Source organism: Eurytemora carolleeae, unplaced genomic scaffold (assembly GCF_000591075.1).
Source record: "Eurytemora carolleeae unplaced genomic scaffold, Eaff_2.0 scaffold19, whole genome shotgun sequence".
In the NCBI taxonomy this organism is placed as follows: domain Eukaryota; kingdom Metazoa; phylum Arthropoda; class Copepoda; order Calanoida; family Temoridae; genus Eurytemora; species Eurytemora carolleeae.
This window is the reverse complement of record NW_019396026.1, coordinates 677,407-692,741: the sequence shown is the minus strand read 5'-3', so window position 1 is coordinate 692,741 and position 15,335 is coordinate 677,407. Positions and strand designations below refer to the sequence as shown.

The 15,335-nt window shown below is 32.0% G+C and overlaps 1 protein-coding gene across 1 annotated transcript in view; it reads left to right on the top strand.

Annotated features, from left to right (window-relative positions):
• Positions 1 to 5,006: 5,006 nt before the first annotated feature.
• LOC111715979 (uncharacterized) overlaps positions 5,007 to 15,335 on the top strand; it is a 29,234-nt gene continuing 18,905 nt past the window's right edge. The window contains exons 1-2 of the mRNA XM_023491419.1: positions 5,007 to 7,404; positions 8,109 to 8,284. Coding sequence (XP_023347187.1) covers positions 7,248 to 7,404; positions 8,109 to 8,284 — 333 coding nt within the window. The 5' untranslated portion in view covers positions 5,007 to 7,247. The remainder of the gene's footprint in view (positions 7,405 to 8,108; positions 8,285 to 15,335) is intronic.

Here is a 15,335-nt window from a genome sequence, read left to right as displayed (position 1 = left end):
GAGAGAGAAAATGTTAGATGAATGGTTATAGACAGGAAAGATACAACAGCTACTACCCCCCACCTTCAATTAAACATCATATTTAGATCCTCCTATTCTTTTATTACTTTCAATTTTACCGACAAAATGCATGCAAAACAACATAACAGTATATATATAAACTTGTAAAATTTACATAATCTCATGGAAGTCTAGTATAATATTTATGCATCCTTACGTATTCATATAAATAACAATATAAACATAATAATAATATTATTTTTTCTATTTTCTTATTACACCTTTAATGTTTAAGAGATATTTCTAAAGTAAATTATCTGAAAAATATAAAATCAAGTGTAACCTGCACCCAGGTATATTATAACAATACATCTAATTAAATCTATGCATCCTCACGAAAAAATTCGATTAAAATTTTGCCACTTACTTTTTGAAAACTAAAGCTTAAAACAAGTGCTTCTATAGTTTTAAAATATTAATTTGTTAGGCTACAAAAAAAAGTAAAAATGATGTAACGTGAGATAAAGTCAATTGGTCAACTTTAAGTCGACCTGGAAAATTGATGCAACTTTTTAAAGCCGACTAGATCTCTGTGTTTTATGTAAAGGTTTAAGATTTATAATTAGTTCACAAAAGAAAAAATTGTACTTGAGATTGAAGTTCTTTGCAAGTTGTCACTGTCAGGGCATTGGAACATATGGAAATTCATCATCACATGGAAGAACAATGTTCTCCCATCAAGCACTACAAATTTCGATATAAAAAATTGCAACAAAAGTCACTTATTTGGTAGTCATCCAACTTTTGCTGTCAAAAAGTCACTTATTTGGTAGTCATCCAACTTTTGCTGTCAAAAAGTCACTTATTTGGTAGTCATCCAACTTTTGCTGTCAAAAAGGTGATTTTTTAAAAGTCACTTATTTGGTAGTCATCCAACTTTTGCTGTCAAAAAGTCACTTATTTGGTAGTCATCCAACTTTTGCTGTCAAAAAGGTGATTTTTTTCTCGGTAATTTGGCAGCCATCTAACTTTTGCTGTCAAAAAGGTGATTTTTTTCTCGGTAATTTGGCAGCCATCTAACTTTTACTGTCAAATTTTGATTCCAAAATTTAGAGCGGCAAGATGGAGAAAAAGATAAATCTCCTAAAATCAAGTTCAAATCAATCTATATATATATATATATACTTTGCTTGTCTGTTTGTTTGTTTGTATCCAATAAACGTCAAAATGGCTGAACGAACGGGCCCAATTTTTCGGTGAAAATTTCTGTTTAAAGTTTTTTTTATTGTAAAATTTTGAAAATGCGCGAAAAACTACATATTTACTTGTAGCGAGAATTTCGTTCGGGAGAACTGCACTTCACCGGAAATTGACTTTTCCTCGTGTTTTCTCGTTTTTTTTTGATGAAATTTCATCCCTCACTTAAGCTCGTGATAAAATGTCATCAAAAAAGTCTCGAAAACACTTGGAAAAGTAATTCCCGGTAAAGTTGGTTGTTCTCCCCGGGTAAATCCTTGCAAGTAAATGAATAGTTATTGAAACTTTTTATATAGTATACAAAGAGAAGATGCTTAAAGATAAAAACACGATTAAAAGTTGAAATGAAAGATGGGCCCGAAGCGCCCTAAAAGCCTAGCATACAATACCTTCTAGTGTTTCCAATGTCACATTGTATTATGGGGGAACAAAAATTATAAATTTAGATGTTTCATAAAAATTTGCTTGACATTTTCAGAAATATAATAGTTTAAGCAATTATAAGAAGGAACTGAACTGGAATAACTTTAAAACTTTGGTCTAACAAGATTCGTAGTTTAACTCATATATTTCACTGTGAAATCAATTTGCCTATAATATAACAGTCATAAAAGTCTTTAGTATCAAACAACTTATCAATTTATAGAAGAAGACATTTTAAACTATTCTTCAACTGTCATGTTTCGTGGGACACCCTGTAGGTCTGCCATACAACCTTGCAAAATTACTAAGATCTTATAATTAGTGAATTAAGAGAACTAAAGGGAACTTAACCATAGCTGTGATGTATGCTATGCACGTATGTATGTATGTCACTGTTTTGTGCGTCCTCGGTAGTGCTTTTTCAATGTGCGTCCTCCTAAGTCCTCACATATATAAGCAAGCACCATAAATAGTGCTTGGGTCCGTAAAAGTGGTGCCTATTTTGCAACAGACTTTGCTATTTTATAAACTAGTTTGTTCTTATTAAAAACGTGCATAACAACCTGTATTCTTGTTTTTCAATACAATTTTCAGATGTTAAAAGAGTTATAACATTGTTAAAAAGTAAAAAGTTTTTGAATTGCTTCAAAATCATTCTTAAAATAGTTTCATCTTATTTCCAAGAACTTTTTTATAATCTATCGAAATCTTCTATAAAAAGATTGAAATTATAATAAATTTGTTTGTTTTTCAATTTGTTTTCAAAAGAAATTTAAACGGCGGAAAGGGGTATTTTTTCGAATCTAAATCTATGTAAAAGAAGTTTCTGGGAAAAAAAGCCTGAAAATAAAAACTTTGGAAAAAAGTCCAAATTTTCTCAAGTCCTTGGGAGAAAAGTCACATATTACATATAATAAATTCAAAACCTTTTTAAATGAGTTGAAACATATAAGATTACGTCAAATACAAAACTAGAGGAGCCACGAGGTCACAAAGTTGAGGTTGCATAATTTTGGTATTCTCCATCTATCTGTTTTGCAGATGGTTTGTATTCTCCATCGGTCTGTTTTGCAGATGGTTTGTATTCTCCATCTGTCTGTTTTGCAGATGGTTTGTATTCTCCATCTGTCTGTTTTGCATAATTTTGGTATTCTCCATCTGTCTGTTTTGCATAATTTTTGTATTCTCCATCTGTCTGTTTTGCATAATTTTTGTATTCTCCATCTGTCTGTTTTGCATAATTTTTGTATTCTCCATCTGTCTGTTTTGCACAATTTTGGTATTCTCCATCTGTCTGTTTTGCATAATTTTTGTATTCTCCATCTGTCTGTTTTGCACAATTTTTGTATTCTCCATCTGTCTGTTTTGCATAATTTTTGTATTCTCCATCTGTCTGTTTTGCACAATTTTGGTATTCTCCATCTGTCTGTTTTGCATAATTTTTGTATTCTCCATCTGTCTGTTTTGCACAATTTTTGTATTCTCCATCTGTCTGTTTTGCATTTAAAACTAAGCAAACATAAACTAATGAATATAATTCTTATTTGTTTAAATTTTTTCATTTTGTTGGTAATAATTTGATTATTTATTGGTAAATAAAGGTTTAGAAATTGTCAATCAAATATTTTCTACAGTGAAAACTCTGAAATAGGAAGTCGACTTTTAGACTCAAGTTATGACTTTAAATAGTCTAATGATAATGCGGCACAGCATGTGTGCAGTGTATACAGGCCTATTTTACGCAGTCAATTATTTAATAACTTACTAGTAAAGCAATTTGCTTTCTAACAACATCAAATGCACTTCACTATTGCTTTCATGTCGTCTTCCTATTCCAGAGTTTTCTGGTTAATACTGTATCGTAATTTAGACTAAGATTTTTAATTTTTAATCAAAAATTTAAGAACCTAGACTTTCTTTATAAAGGAACAATTCAAAAAAGTTGAAACTTTTATTTTTTTTTTTACAAGTTGTATGTGTATTAAAACTCATCATTAGTGGTCCAACGAAATTGTCAACAAGCTACACAAACAGTGGCGTAAATAAGGGGGGTTATTGGGGTTATTTACCCCCTCTTAAAAATGTCAAAATCAATATTATTGTGACAAAAGCAAAATAACTAAAATAGAAAATACTTCTGGTTTAAGCTTTATAAATCCGGTCCACAATCTTTAAATTTCCAAACTACCGATATTGAATTTAGCAAAATTATGTTCACTGACTGAATAATTGACAGAACGGATGATGGTTTCCATGGCTTCCATGCCATACCATACATAAATATTGACAAACGACCACAACCTAAATTGTCCCTTTTTTCTATATTTAAACAGATACAAAATCTTTGGTTTAAAAGTTATGTCTTGATTGCCCTCTGTTGTAAATACGATCTTATTATCTAATCTTATTAGAAACAAGCTTGGGATTCCAGCGATGCCAAGTTTACTAAAAGTTACTCCTGCCTTTACCCGCACTTTACCAATTTTAACAGGAAATAAAATTTTCGTTATTAAAGTCTACCCACTCAACTTAATATCTCAAAACCAAGCTAAGCACATTCTAAAGTTCTCAAAAAAAAATTTGAGACAAATCGGTCAAGGGGTTTCTGAGTAATGATCGGAAAAACAAACAGACAGTCAGACAAACAGAGATTACAAATATATAAAGATAAGATGATAAGATGATAAGATGATAAGATGATAAGATGATAAGATGATAAGATGATAAGATTATCAGATGATAAGATTATAAGATGATAAGATGATAAAATGATAGGATGATAAGATTATAAGATGATAAGATTATGAGATGATAAGATGATAAGATGATAAGATGATAAAATGATAGGATGATATAAGATGATAAGATATGATGATAAGATGGTAAGATGGTAAGATGATAAGATGATAAGATGATAAGATGATAAGATGATAAGTAAATTGACTGAAGATCGGAAATCATTGTTTCCAGAATTGAGGTTTGCAAAGAGAACGCGGAGAGTAATCCTGGGAGGCTGAGTTGAGATGGAACCCAGTTACCTGAGAACCAGTACACGTAAACCATCCTATATTATTATCTCTCCACGTATAGATTGTAATACTGGAGAAATATTTATCTCACCACATTATATACGTTCTCGTTTAGTGCAGATGAAATGTTTCTCTCAAACCATTATATACGTTCTTGTTTAGTACAGAAGAAATGTTTATCTCAAACCATATACGTTCTTGTTTAGTACAGAAGAAATATTTCTCTCAAACCATTATATACGTTCTTGTTTAGTACAGAAAAAATATTTCTCTCAAACCATTATATACGTTCTTGTTTAGTACAGAAGAAATGTTTATCTCAAACCATATACGTTCTTGTTTAGTACAGAAGAAATATTTCTCTCAAACCATTATATACGTTCTTGTTTAGTACAGAAAAAATATTTCTCTCAAACCATAATATACGTTCTCGTTTAGTACAGAAGAAATATTTATCTCAAACCATTATATACGTTCTTGTTTAGTACAGAAAAAATATTTCTCTCAAACCATTATATACGTTCTCGTTTAGTACAGAAGAAATATTTATCTCAAACCATCATATACGTTCTTGTTTAGTACAGAAGAAATATTTCTCTCAAACCATTATATACGTTCTTGTTTAGTACAGAAGAAATGTTTTTCTCAAACCATTATATACGTTCTCGTTTAGTACTGAAGAAATATTTCTCTCAAACCATTATATACGTTCTCGTTTAGTACAGAAAAAATATTTCTCTCAAACCATTTTATACGTTCTCGTTTAGTACAGAATAAATGTTTCTCTCAAACCAACTATGCATTCTCTTCTTGTGAAGTTTTAAGTTCAGAAGAAATTTTTTTCTTAAACCAATCTATAAGTTCTCGTTTAGTACAGAAGAATTTTTCTCTCAAACCATTATATACGTTTTCGTTTAGTACAAAAGAAATGCGTCTCTCAAACAACTATACATTCTCTTCGTGAATTGTTTTCAGTACAGAAGAAATATTTCTCTCAAACCATTATACGTTCTCGTTTAGTACAGAAGAAAAGCTTATCTCAAACCATTATGCACGTTCTCGTTTAGTACAGAAGAAATATTTCTCTCAAACCATTATATACGTTCTCGTTTAGTACAGAAGAAATATTTTTCTCAAACCATTATATACGTTCCCGTTTAGTACAGAAGAAATATTTCTCTCAAACCATTATATACCTTCTTGTTTAGTACAAAAGAAATATTTCTCTCAAACCATTATATACCTTCTCGTTTAGTACAAAAGAAATATTTCTCTCATACCATAATATACGTTCTCGTTTAGTACAATGTTTCTCTCAGTGCAAGTTTTAAGGATAAGAGAAATATTTCTCTTAAACCATAAAATGCTTTCTCTTTTTGTAAAGTTTTTATAACAGGAGCAAATTTTCTCTCAACCTATCATATACTATCTCTCTTTGTGTAGTTTTTAGCACTGGAGAAATATTTCTCTCAAACCATCTTATAGGTCTCTTTTCGTATAGAATTTGTAGTATAGGAGATATTTTGTTACGTTCTCTCCAGGGATAGTTTGTAGTACGGGAGAACCTTTCCTCTCAAACCATCCTATGCGTTCTCTCCAGGGATAGTTTGTAGTACAGGAGAACCTCTCAACTCAAACCATCCTATCTGTCCTCTCCTGGGATAGTTTGTAGTACAGGAGAACATTTCCTCTCAAACCATCTTATACGTTCTCTCCAGGGATAGTTTGTAGTACAGGAGAACCTCTTAACTCAAACCATCCTATACGTTCTCTCCAGGGATATTTTGTAGCACAGGAGAACCTTCCCACTCAAACCATCCTATACGTTCTCTCCAGGGATAGTTTGTAGTACAGGAGAACCTTTCCTCTCAAACCATCCTATAAGTTCTCTCCAGGGATAGTTTTGTAGTACAGGAGAACCTTTCACTCAAACCATCCTTTACGTTCTCTCAATCAGGGATAGTTTGTAGTACAGGAGAACCGTTCCTCTCAAACCACCCTATACGTTTTCTCCAGGGAGAGTTTGTAGTACAGGAGAACCTTACGTCCTCACCATGTACAGCATTTAAGACAGTATTGCCTTTTTGAATAAAACAATTCTCATACGATCTCAAGGAGGTTAAAGTTTAGAGCGCTTGTCTTCTATATAATTATTTATATATTTGTATGTTAACTATAGCTGGTCAAACGTCTGAAGCAATTTGGCTTAATTTCTTTATTAAACCCATGGATACCCTGGGGGTAACATAGCCTAAAAAAACAGATTTTTTTCAAGATGGAAATAATTTTCAAAATTTTTAAATTCCACGGGTAACGCCGGGCATTTGAGGTGATGTTTATTGAATTGCATTGTATGCCATTTATGGCATCAATCACTAGAATTACTATTTTATGTAAATTTTGTAAACTTATGTTTAAGTTTGTTTATGTAAATACAATCTATATTATTATAATTTTCCATATTTGTCCTCTCTCTTGTTCCTTCCTACATCTAATCTAATTACAGTCTAATACAACCTAGATCCCCAGCGGGGAAAAATGAACCAGAGTTTGCTGAGTTGGGACGGAGAAGGGAGAGGGATTGAGGATAGTGTGAACCAGAGCTGGGACGGAGAAGGAAGAGATGGAGAGAAGATAAACCATGATGAGGAGATCGTAGCTATGGTCCTTCTTGAGATGTTTCTCTCATTTTCAGGTTTAACTTAAGATCAGAAGTAAATAGAAATTCTACCATCAATCTAGATATTCTGGAAATCCAACAAAGAAATAGAGTCTTTGACACAGAATCTGATTTTCTAATCCGTATATCCTAGCAACCCAATGTCATAGATTTTGGATATTTAAAACTATGAATTCTGTCGGATTAAATAATCTTTGTTTAAATATCAAAGTTTTAAACCTTTAGACTAAAAATATAAGGATTAGAAAATATGAGTTTGTGGCAAAGACTCAATTCCTTTGCGTGATTTTTTTTGTCAAGAGAAACATTCGGTCTCATAAAATACGGCTGCTCTAGAATGCTAGAGTATCTTTTAGTGTCCTGGTCTGAACCAATTATGAGATAAATAGCGATTTTGTTTAAAGAAACTGAAGAAGCAGTTTCAAGTGACCATCTATTTGAAGAGTGGCATGTCATTTGACTTATCATAAAGGAATGAGATATTCTAGTCTTTTTTTTAGCTGTGGTCATTCTGTATAAGTGACTTGCGAATTTGTGTTTGAGGAAAAATGAAGGAAATGCTTTTAACGACAAGAAAAACGAAAATATATTTCTTATTGTTATTTAGATAAAATTTTAAAAGGGTTCCACTGTGAATAGGACATGTCACTCTTTCAATACAGGGTCGCTTGAAATTACATGATTAGTCCCTTTAAGAAGATGACTCAAACTTGGTTTAGGGATACTCTCCAACTTGCTGGTTGTTACAACAGTTCGACATCATGATCAGCTGATGAGCTCAACAGTTAATCTTCTCTTACTAAACCTTTGCTTCTCAAACCTTCTCATCTCATTCCTCGTCAAACCAATATCCGCCATTTACGGCGGATACTCAATTTCAACAGGCAGTTGGCAGGTAAAAATAGTTCTTCCGCCCGGATTAGTGCGAACTGCACTTTAATCTCCCTTGGGGCTGATTAACTTCTCGTCTACTGTCCCATTTTGCCGTATATAGTATTATATATGTACCGTACTGCTTGCTCTAGTTACCAAATAGTCGAACCGGAGTTTACAGTGACTGTACACCAAAGTGATTGACTGTATACAGCAGGTATAAGATCGGAATTGTTTGCTTATTTGATAAAATGCGTAATACACACATTTTCCTAATTAGAAACATAACATAAATAGATCTATAATATCGCTCAACGATATCCCTAGGGCCAGAACAATAAATACTTTCTATTACGTAATCATAGCGGGTTTTTCTGAAACCCAGTATTTTTCCGTTTTAAAACAATGCGTGAATCGTTTTTTTTTTTATTAATTTAGGCTTAATGTTATCTTTTTACAATCCCAAAAATATGGGCATTACTGTGTATTTTTACGGAAGTCTATAATTAGCAAGATTTACCTTTATGATGTGGATATTGAGGATGACATGAAGTTTTTCTGTCATCTTTATAGCGGATACCGGATACACAATATAGAGTAGATTTAAATTCTTCTAGATCTTTCATGAGGATTTTGAATATCCCTGCAGGAAGCCGGAAGACATTAAAAGTTATCTTCCCTGGATAGGAGAGATATCCAATATCTGCCCTGGATAGGAGAGATATCGAATATCTGTCCTTTACAGGAGAGATATCCAATATCTGTACTTTATAGGAAAGATATCCAATGATTGTTCTTTAGATATCATATAACTGCCCTAAATAGAAGAGATATCCAATATATGTTCTTAGGACAGATATCCAATATATGTTCTTTGTACAGATATCCAATATCTGCCCTAAAAGATAAGATATCCAATATCTGCCCTATAAAGAACAGATATCCAATATTTGTTATTTAAGGAGAGATATCCAACATATTTTTTTTTTTACGAGGATAACCAGTATATGTTTTTTTATAGGAGAGATATTTTATATATTTACTTTTAAAAGGCGGATATTTGATATTTTTCTTTTTAAGGCGGATATTATATACATCTGCCAATTATAGAGTTATAGCCGGCAGGAATCCAAAATTTGTCTTAAAGAGACTGAAAGCGTGTGTGACACCTCATGCAATGCACGATCAAGGGCAGCCTTAATACATTTGAATTTCCGAGCCGGGTCAACCTTTCCGGTCCCAGTTTGTACTGTATCGCCTGGACTTTGGCCAAATAAAGCAGACACTCAATATGACTAGTAGTCGGTGGAACAAGGTTGACGCGGTCAGACTTTAGGTCGAATTTACTTTTACTGAAGGGTCAGGGGTGCGTGCGATTTACAATGGCTGCACCCTTTAAACTTTTGTCTGATTATCGAGGCCAGAGAACTCTGTGTGTATATTTTTCAAAAAGTGTAAAACGGGAGTGTTCGCTAGCGTACAGTGTGAACTCAATTCAGGTGACGTAAAATGCATACCTCGAAAATACCAAATATTCTATGTTCAAACTGGTTTTCAAAAATACAATTGTAAACATTTATTTTCTGCGACTTCTAGAAAGAAAATATTAATATGTCTGAAATTTAAAAAATTATATTTAATTTAATTTAAAATTATATCGTTAGAACCGGAGAGGGTCAAATCAGACCAAATATATTTTAAAAGGTATTGTTTTGAATCAGACCACCCCTCTAAACATGGAGGGTTGCTTGAAATTATACTTACAGTCCCTTTAAATCATGAACGGGAGGTCATGGAAAGGGAAGGAAAGTTATAATTTCTACCCGCTGTGATTGTATTATCAAGTTGGTTTCTTTTCTACAATTATATCTCATCATATATAATTATATTAGTATATTTCGATTTTGTTGATAAAGTCAGGTTTCTACAATTTATCTCATCATACATAATTATATTAGTATATTTAGATTTTGTTGATAAAGTCAGGTTTCTACAATTTATCTCATCATACATAATTATATTAATATATATAGATTTTGTTGATAAAGTCTATAAAAAATAATAATAATGTTGCAGAGTACAAATCATTGTCGTTATTTAAGTTATTTTCTCAACTATTGACGATTCATTCTTTCTAAGTTTATAAATCAGTTATGTAGGAGGAGAAAAAAAACTTTGCTCAGAAGTGCATTGAACTCAATAAATAATAATATCTATCTTTTTTCCAGCTGAATCGTTTTATTTTCCTGTGGAGCAAGAATGTAATGCAAGGAAAGTTTATTGCGGTCGTGTATACTCTGCGTACATATTGAAACCAGCTCTCTTTGGGCGGAATTTGTAAACAAGAATAGATGCATCGTTGTTCGTTTAGTATCCGAGGAGGTTAAAAGCATTAAATTTTGAAATCTTTCAAAATTCACATAATAGTTTCCTATGACCAGATTATTTCATCGATTTTTTATGTGACAGATGGATCCCATTTCAGGCTTCGACATCCGTCTTGTGTTTACATTACCGCCCAGAGACAGTACACTGCAGTACAAAAGATGTGTACACTTTTGAAATAACTTTCCTTGCCTTACAATCCTTGCTGTGAAGTATATAATATTATACTATTGTTTCTTTATATTTTGTTCTATGTACACTGCTTAAAGTAATCCTACATGACTGAAACTTGATCCGCAGAACACTTAGATCGAATTTTTATAAAACAAAATTTAAAAGATCTGTTCTATAAACTTTGATAGAATTTTGTTCTAATAACCTAACAAAACATGTATATTTTAATAATGATAGGAATAGCTAAAAGGTTTTTAAATATATTTTAGAATTATCTATAGTTTTTAAACGTATACAAAAATACCAGCAACACATAAATATATTTGATATAAAAAATATTTGTTTTTGCATTTTTTATACATATTTGGGTTTTATTTATACCTGAGTCATTTTAAGTTTGTTAACATCTATCTATAATACTACGGGATACTACTATACATTACGTTTCAAAGAAATTATAAGAAATTGCCTGGGCTTGACTTCACTCGAAAAAAATACCTAAATTGATCATCCTAAATTAGTGGTGGTTAATAGGATAGAATAAGTTTGAAACGTGTTAATTTACCAAATTAGAGTATGTTTTAAAAATGAAATTAAAAATTAAAACATAAAAAAAAATTATTAAAAAATGAAAACAATAAAAAATATAAATAATTAAAAAAAAAATAAAATAAAAGTATATAGTTCATGTAAAGGAGCCTGCAGTGGCAAGGTCGATCCACATCCAACATTCCACCTTTGCAGTACAATGTAAAAATATTTTTCTGAATAGATTCTGAAATTCTTTTTAGCTAAACCCCTTGTTGTCTAGAAACTAATTGAAACTAATTCTAAAACTGGTAAATTTAAAAGAGAGTAAACCCTTTAGGTTTTATCCCCAAAGGGAAAGATTATTTTGCTCCAATTATTTTTCCTTTTTGTTGACAGGATTATGTAAAATTGAAATTGCAATTCTAAGATATACTTTCCTTACATTTGAAAGTACATAGAACAGTTCTTAAAGGAACTGTAAGCGTATTTTTAATTGACCCTCTCAAAGATGGCAATACCTAATTTACAACCGCCGTTTTTCTGACTTGAAATTTGTTTGATTCTGAACATTTTTCTATTGCTTTTAATAAGCAAGAAATGCGAAAGTCACTTTTACAGAGAACCTGCAAATGAAATAAACAGTTAAAAGGAATAACAACATGTTTATTTATTTCATACTTGATCAGCCAACGCTTTAAAGGGTACCGTTGTAAATCGGGCATTGTCATCTTTGCATTGAGGGTCACTTCGAATTATGCTTACAGTCCCTTTAATTGGTTAAAATATTTTCCTGTCAAACTTCTATCCAAGTCAGAGACTAGGAGACCATTATCAAGCCTGAAAATTATGTTGCAAGGTTGTCAAAACTTGCGTTTTACTATTTATGAATTCATCGTGAAACGCAAATTTTTTAATTGTTCAATTTATCACGCAGTACAGCGAATGCAATACCAGTTCATTTTGTAATTTAGAAAAATGTAGAGCTTAGAAATCAGTGACTATTCTCTTTAAACAAGCTGAAAACGTACCTTTTAAGTAACTCAAGTAACTTTCCCTTGCCATGTCCGATTCACCCCTTAAATCTTTGGCTGATGGATGTATGAGATATCTTTATTTTTCTAACTCAAAGCTTCTAAACAATAGTGCACACTTGTATGCTATTCCATTAGCGCCTGATCCAATCAGAGTTCAGTCATGTGTTTATTGTCAATTCTGAACCAATAGAAATAGTATTGCAGTATCATCTATCTTTCTATTTATCTCATTATCCAATTATAGTTATGAATCCTTATATTGGGACTAAACAGTAAATGGAAATATTTACTTCTACTGAAACTATAGTGAGTGGTTTCTCTGTAATAGTGACTTATAGTGAATTATGAGAATTGAACACTTTTAAAGATAGATAGACGTCTACAGTCCCTTTACACGCCCCTCTGCCCCTTTAGTAAAAGTAAATTCAGCCTATATGAAGCATAAAGTCTGACCGCGTCAACCTTGTTGCACCAGCTAGTCCTGTCCATAGAGCTAGGTACCGTACAAACTGGGGCCGGAAAGATTGACCTGGCTCAGTAATTCAAATGTACTACGGCTGCCCGTGTTTAAAGAAATTTAACGACACCCAACCTTACCGTTACAATAAGCCTTTGATTCCTTTGATAAATGATCCTAATATTTTACATGATATTATTCTTATAAAAACTTGATATATGTTTAATCCTTATTTGTGTAAACTTGTTCAAACATCCTTCTTAGATAATCTCTCTCTCTGGTTCTCCAGGGTATCAAGTTTATAGAGAAGCAATATATCTTTATACTTTACTATAGATACATCTAGAGCAATACATATTGTCGATCTATAAACTTTAAGTTTTATCAAGACCCTTTTAGCAAAGAGTTAAAATGATACAATGTATTAGTCATTTGCTCGCTTGTCAGCTGTCACTCGAAACTATAAACCAAGAGCAAAAATCATCCGAACTGTAGCTCAATCAAGGTCTATCCTTTCATTCAAAAACCAAAATGAAAAATATGTAGGGAATAAGAATAAAGGGAAGGGAAATGGCGCTGGTCTGGCATGAGAAAGCCAGTCGCACTGCTTTGCAGACGAGTTCGTTATTACACACGCACACTCTCTTGGTGCAGGCACACAACATGAAACCAGTCAAGGAAATTGCAGAACAATGTCGTCAATTATAATTAAGCTTATAACAAGTAGTTTATTGTAAACTTTAACCTAATTATATTGTTTGCATGAAAATTTGGCTTATAGTGTTGACTTAAATATGTAAATAATAGATTACATGTATATTAAACTTATTTTTAAGTAAACAATTAACAATAAAAAAATGTACTCCCTAGACTGTACAAATACCGAGATTCTTATGTACTGTATATATCTACACTATACACGCATAGAGAATAGAATATATATTAGAGGGGAATTTAAAGAATCTCTCGGTATGAATTTGTTCAGTCCCTTTCAGTCTGAAAGGGAGTTCAAAGAGTACAAATCATGTAAATGTTCACAAATTATTTGCATTAGAGTACATTAATACAGTATGTTCCCTAGACTATTTATTTCAATTTCGAATTTTTTAAACTGTTAAATTAACTTTATAATGAATTAGGTGAATAAAAAACATCATTTGATTTATAGTTATAACGGAAAATCATCGTTTATAAAGTGGAAGGAATAGAATCTATGTGAAATGATCATTGGTCAATTATGAAACCAGCCTATTTCATAATTTGGTTTTCTTTTAACAATAATTTTAGATTTTCTATAAAATGATATTCCAGGGCCCAAAAGGTTATATAGCATAAATATGTGAAGTACACCTGCAGTATGGAAACAGTACAACAAAATGGCCGTTTTACACTTTTTTCTAGTAAATTCCCCTCTAATAGATATTCTATTCTCTATGTATACACGCCTTTGATTCGTTATTACTTACACACACTCTTTTGGTAAAACACACGTACATAACGTTTCCGCCCCCCTGATAAGGTTGAGTTCAAAATGTAGCATACAGATTAACAATTTGAAAGTTATTAGGGTACCGTTGTGAATCGTTTAAGGGTTGCTGATTAAATTAAAAGTCACCTTAACTCAAACTGAAACTTCTAAAACTTTACTGCAATTGTAAAACATTTTCACATAAAACTTGTTTTTTCAAATATTTGCCTCGAGTTTAAGGCCTTGTTTGTTGCTTTTCTCATGCTTCCTTAGGGCCATCTTAAAGGGACTGTACGCGTAAATTTAAATGACCCTCCGTGCAAAGAAAGCAATGCCCGATTTACAACTGTACCCTTAAAAGCTTTTTCTGATCAAGTATAAATTATATTTCCATGTTTTTTGTTTTTTAATTGTTTATTCGCATTTGTGGATTCTCTGCAAAAGTGACTTGCGCATTACTTGCTTATAAGACACAATGGAAAAATTCACAGAAATAAACAGACATGTTTGATCAGATAAAGGTTTCAAGGGTACCGTTGTAAAATGGGCATTGATATCTTTGCACGGAGGGTAATAATAATGATAATGGAATAGAAAGACGACATTATAACAATATTTAAGCGTTTTGATGTTGTTACAAAGCAAATATTTTTACTAGGAACTTAGCAAAGGATAATTTGAGTGAAAATTGGTCTATTTGCACTGTACAATTTCTATGTCTAATGTTTATTGAACTAGTTTAAGTCCTTACTTGAGTTTTAAAGTCGTCTTCCTAATTCAGAGTTTTCTGATTATCGCTGTATCTTTGCATGGAGGGTCATGGAGGAAATTACGCTTACAGTCCCTTTTATATTAGAACTTTTATCTTAATCGAGGTTCGGGAGATTGTTTTGTTGAAAACAGAACCATTCTCTCCGGTACAGCCGTTTTATTTCAGTAATCTCATCTCTCTTGATCCCGTTTTGGTCCTTTAAACATGCATTTCTCGTAATTCATAGTTTTATGCTTTTTTGTTTGCCGTTAA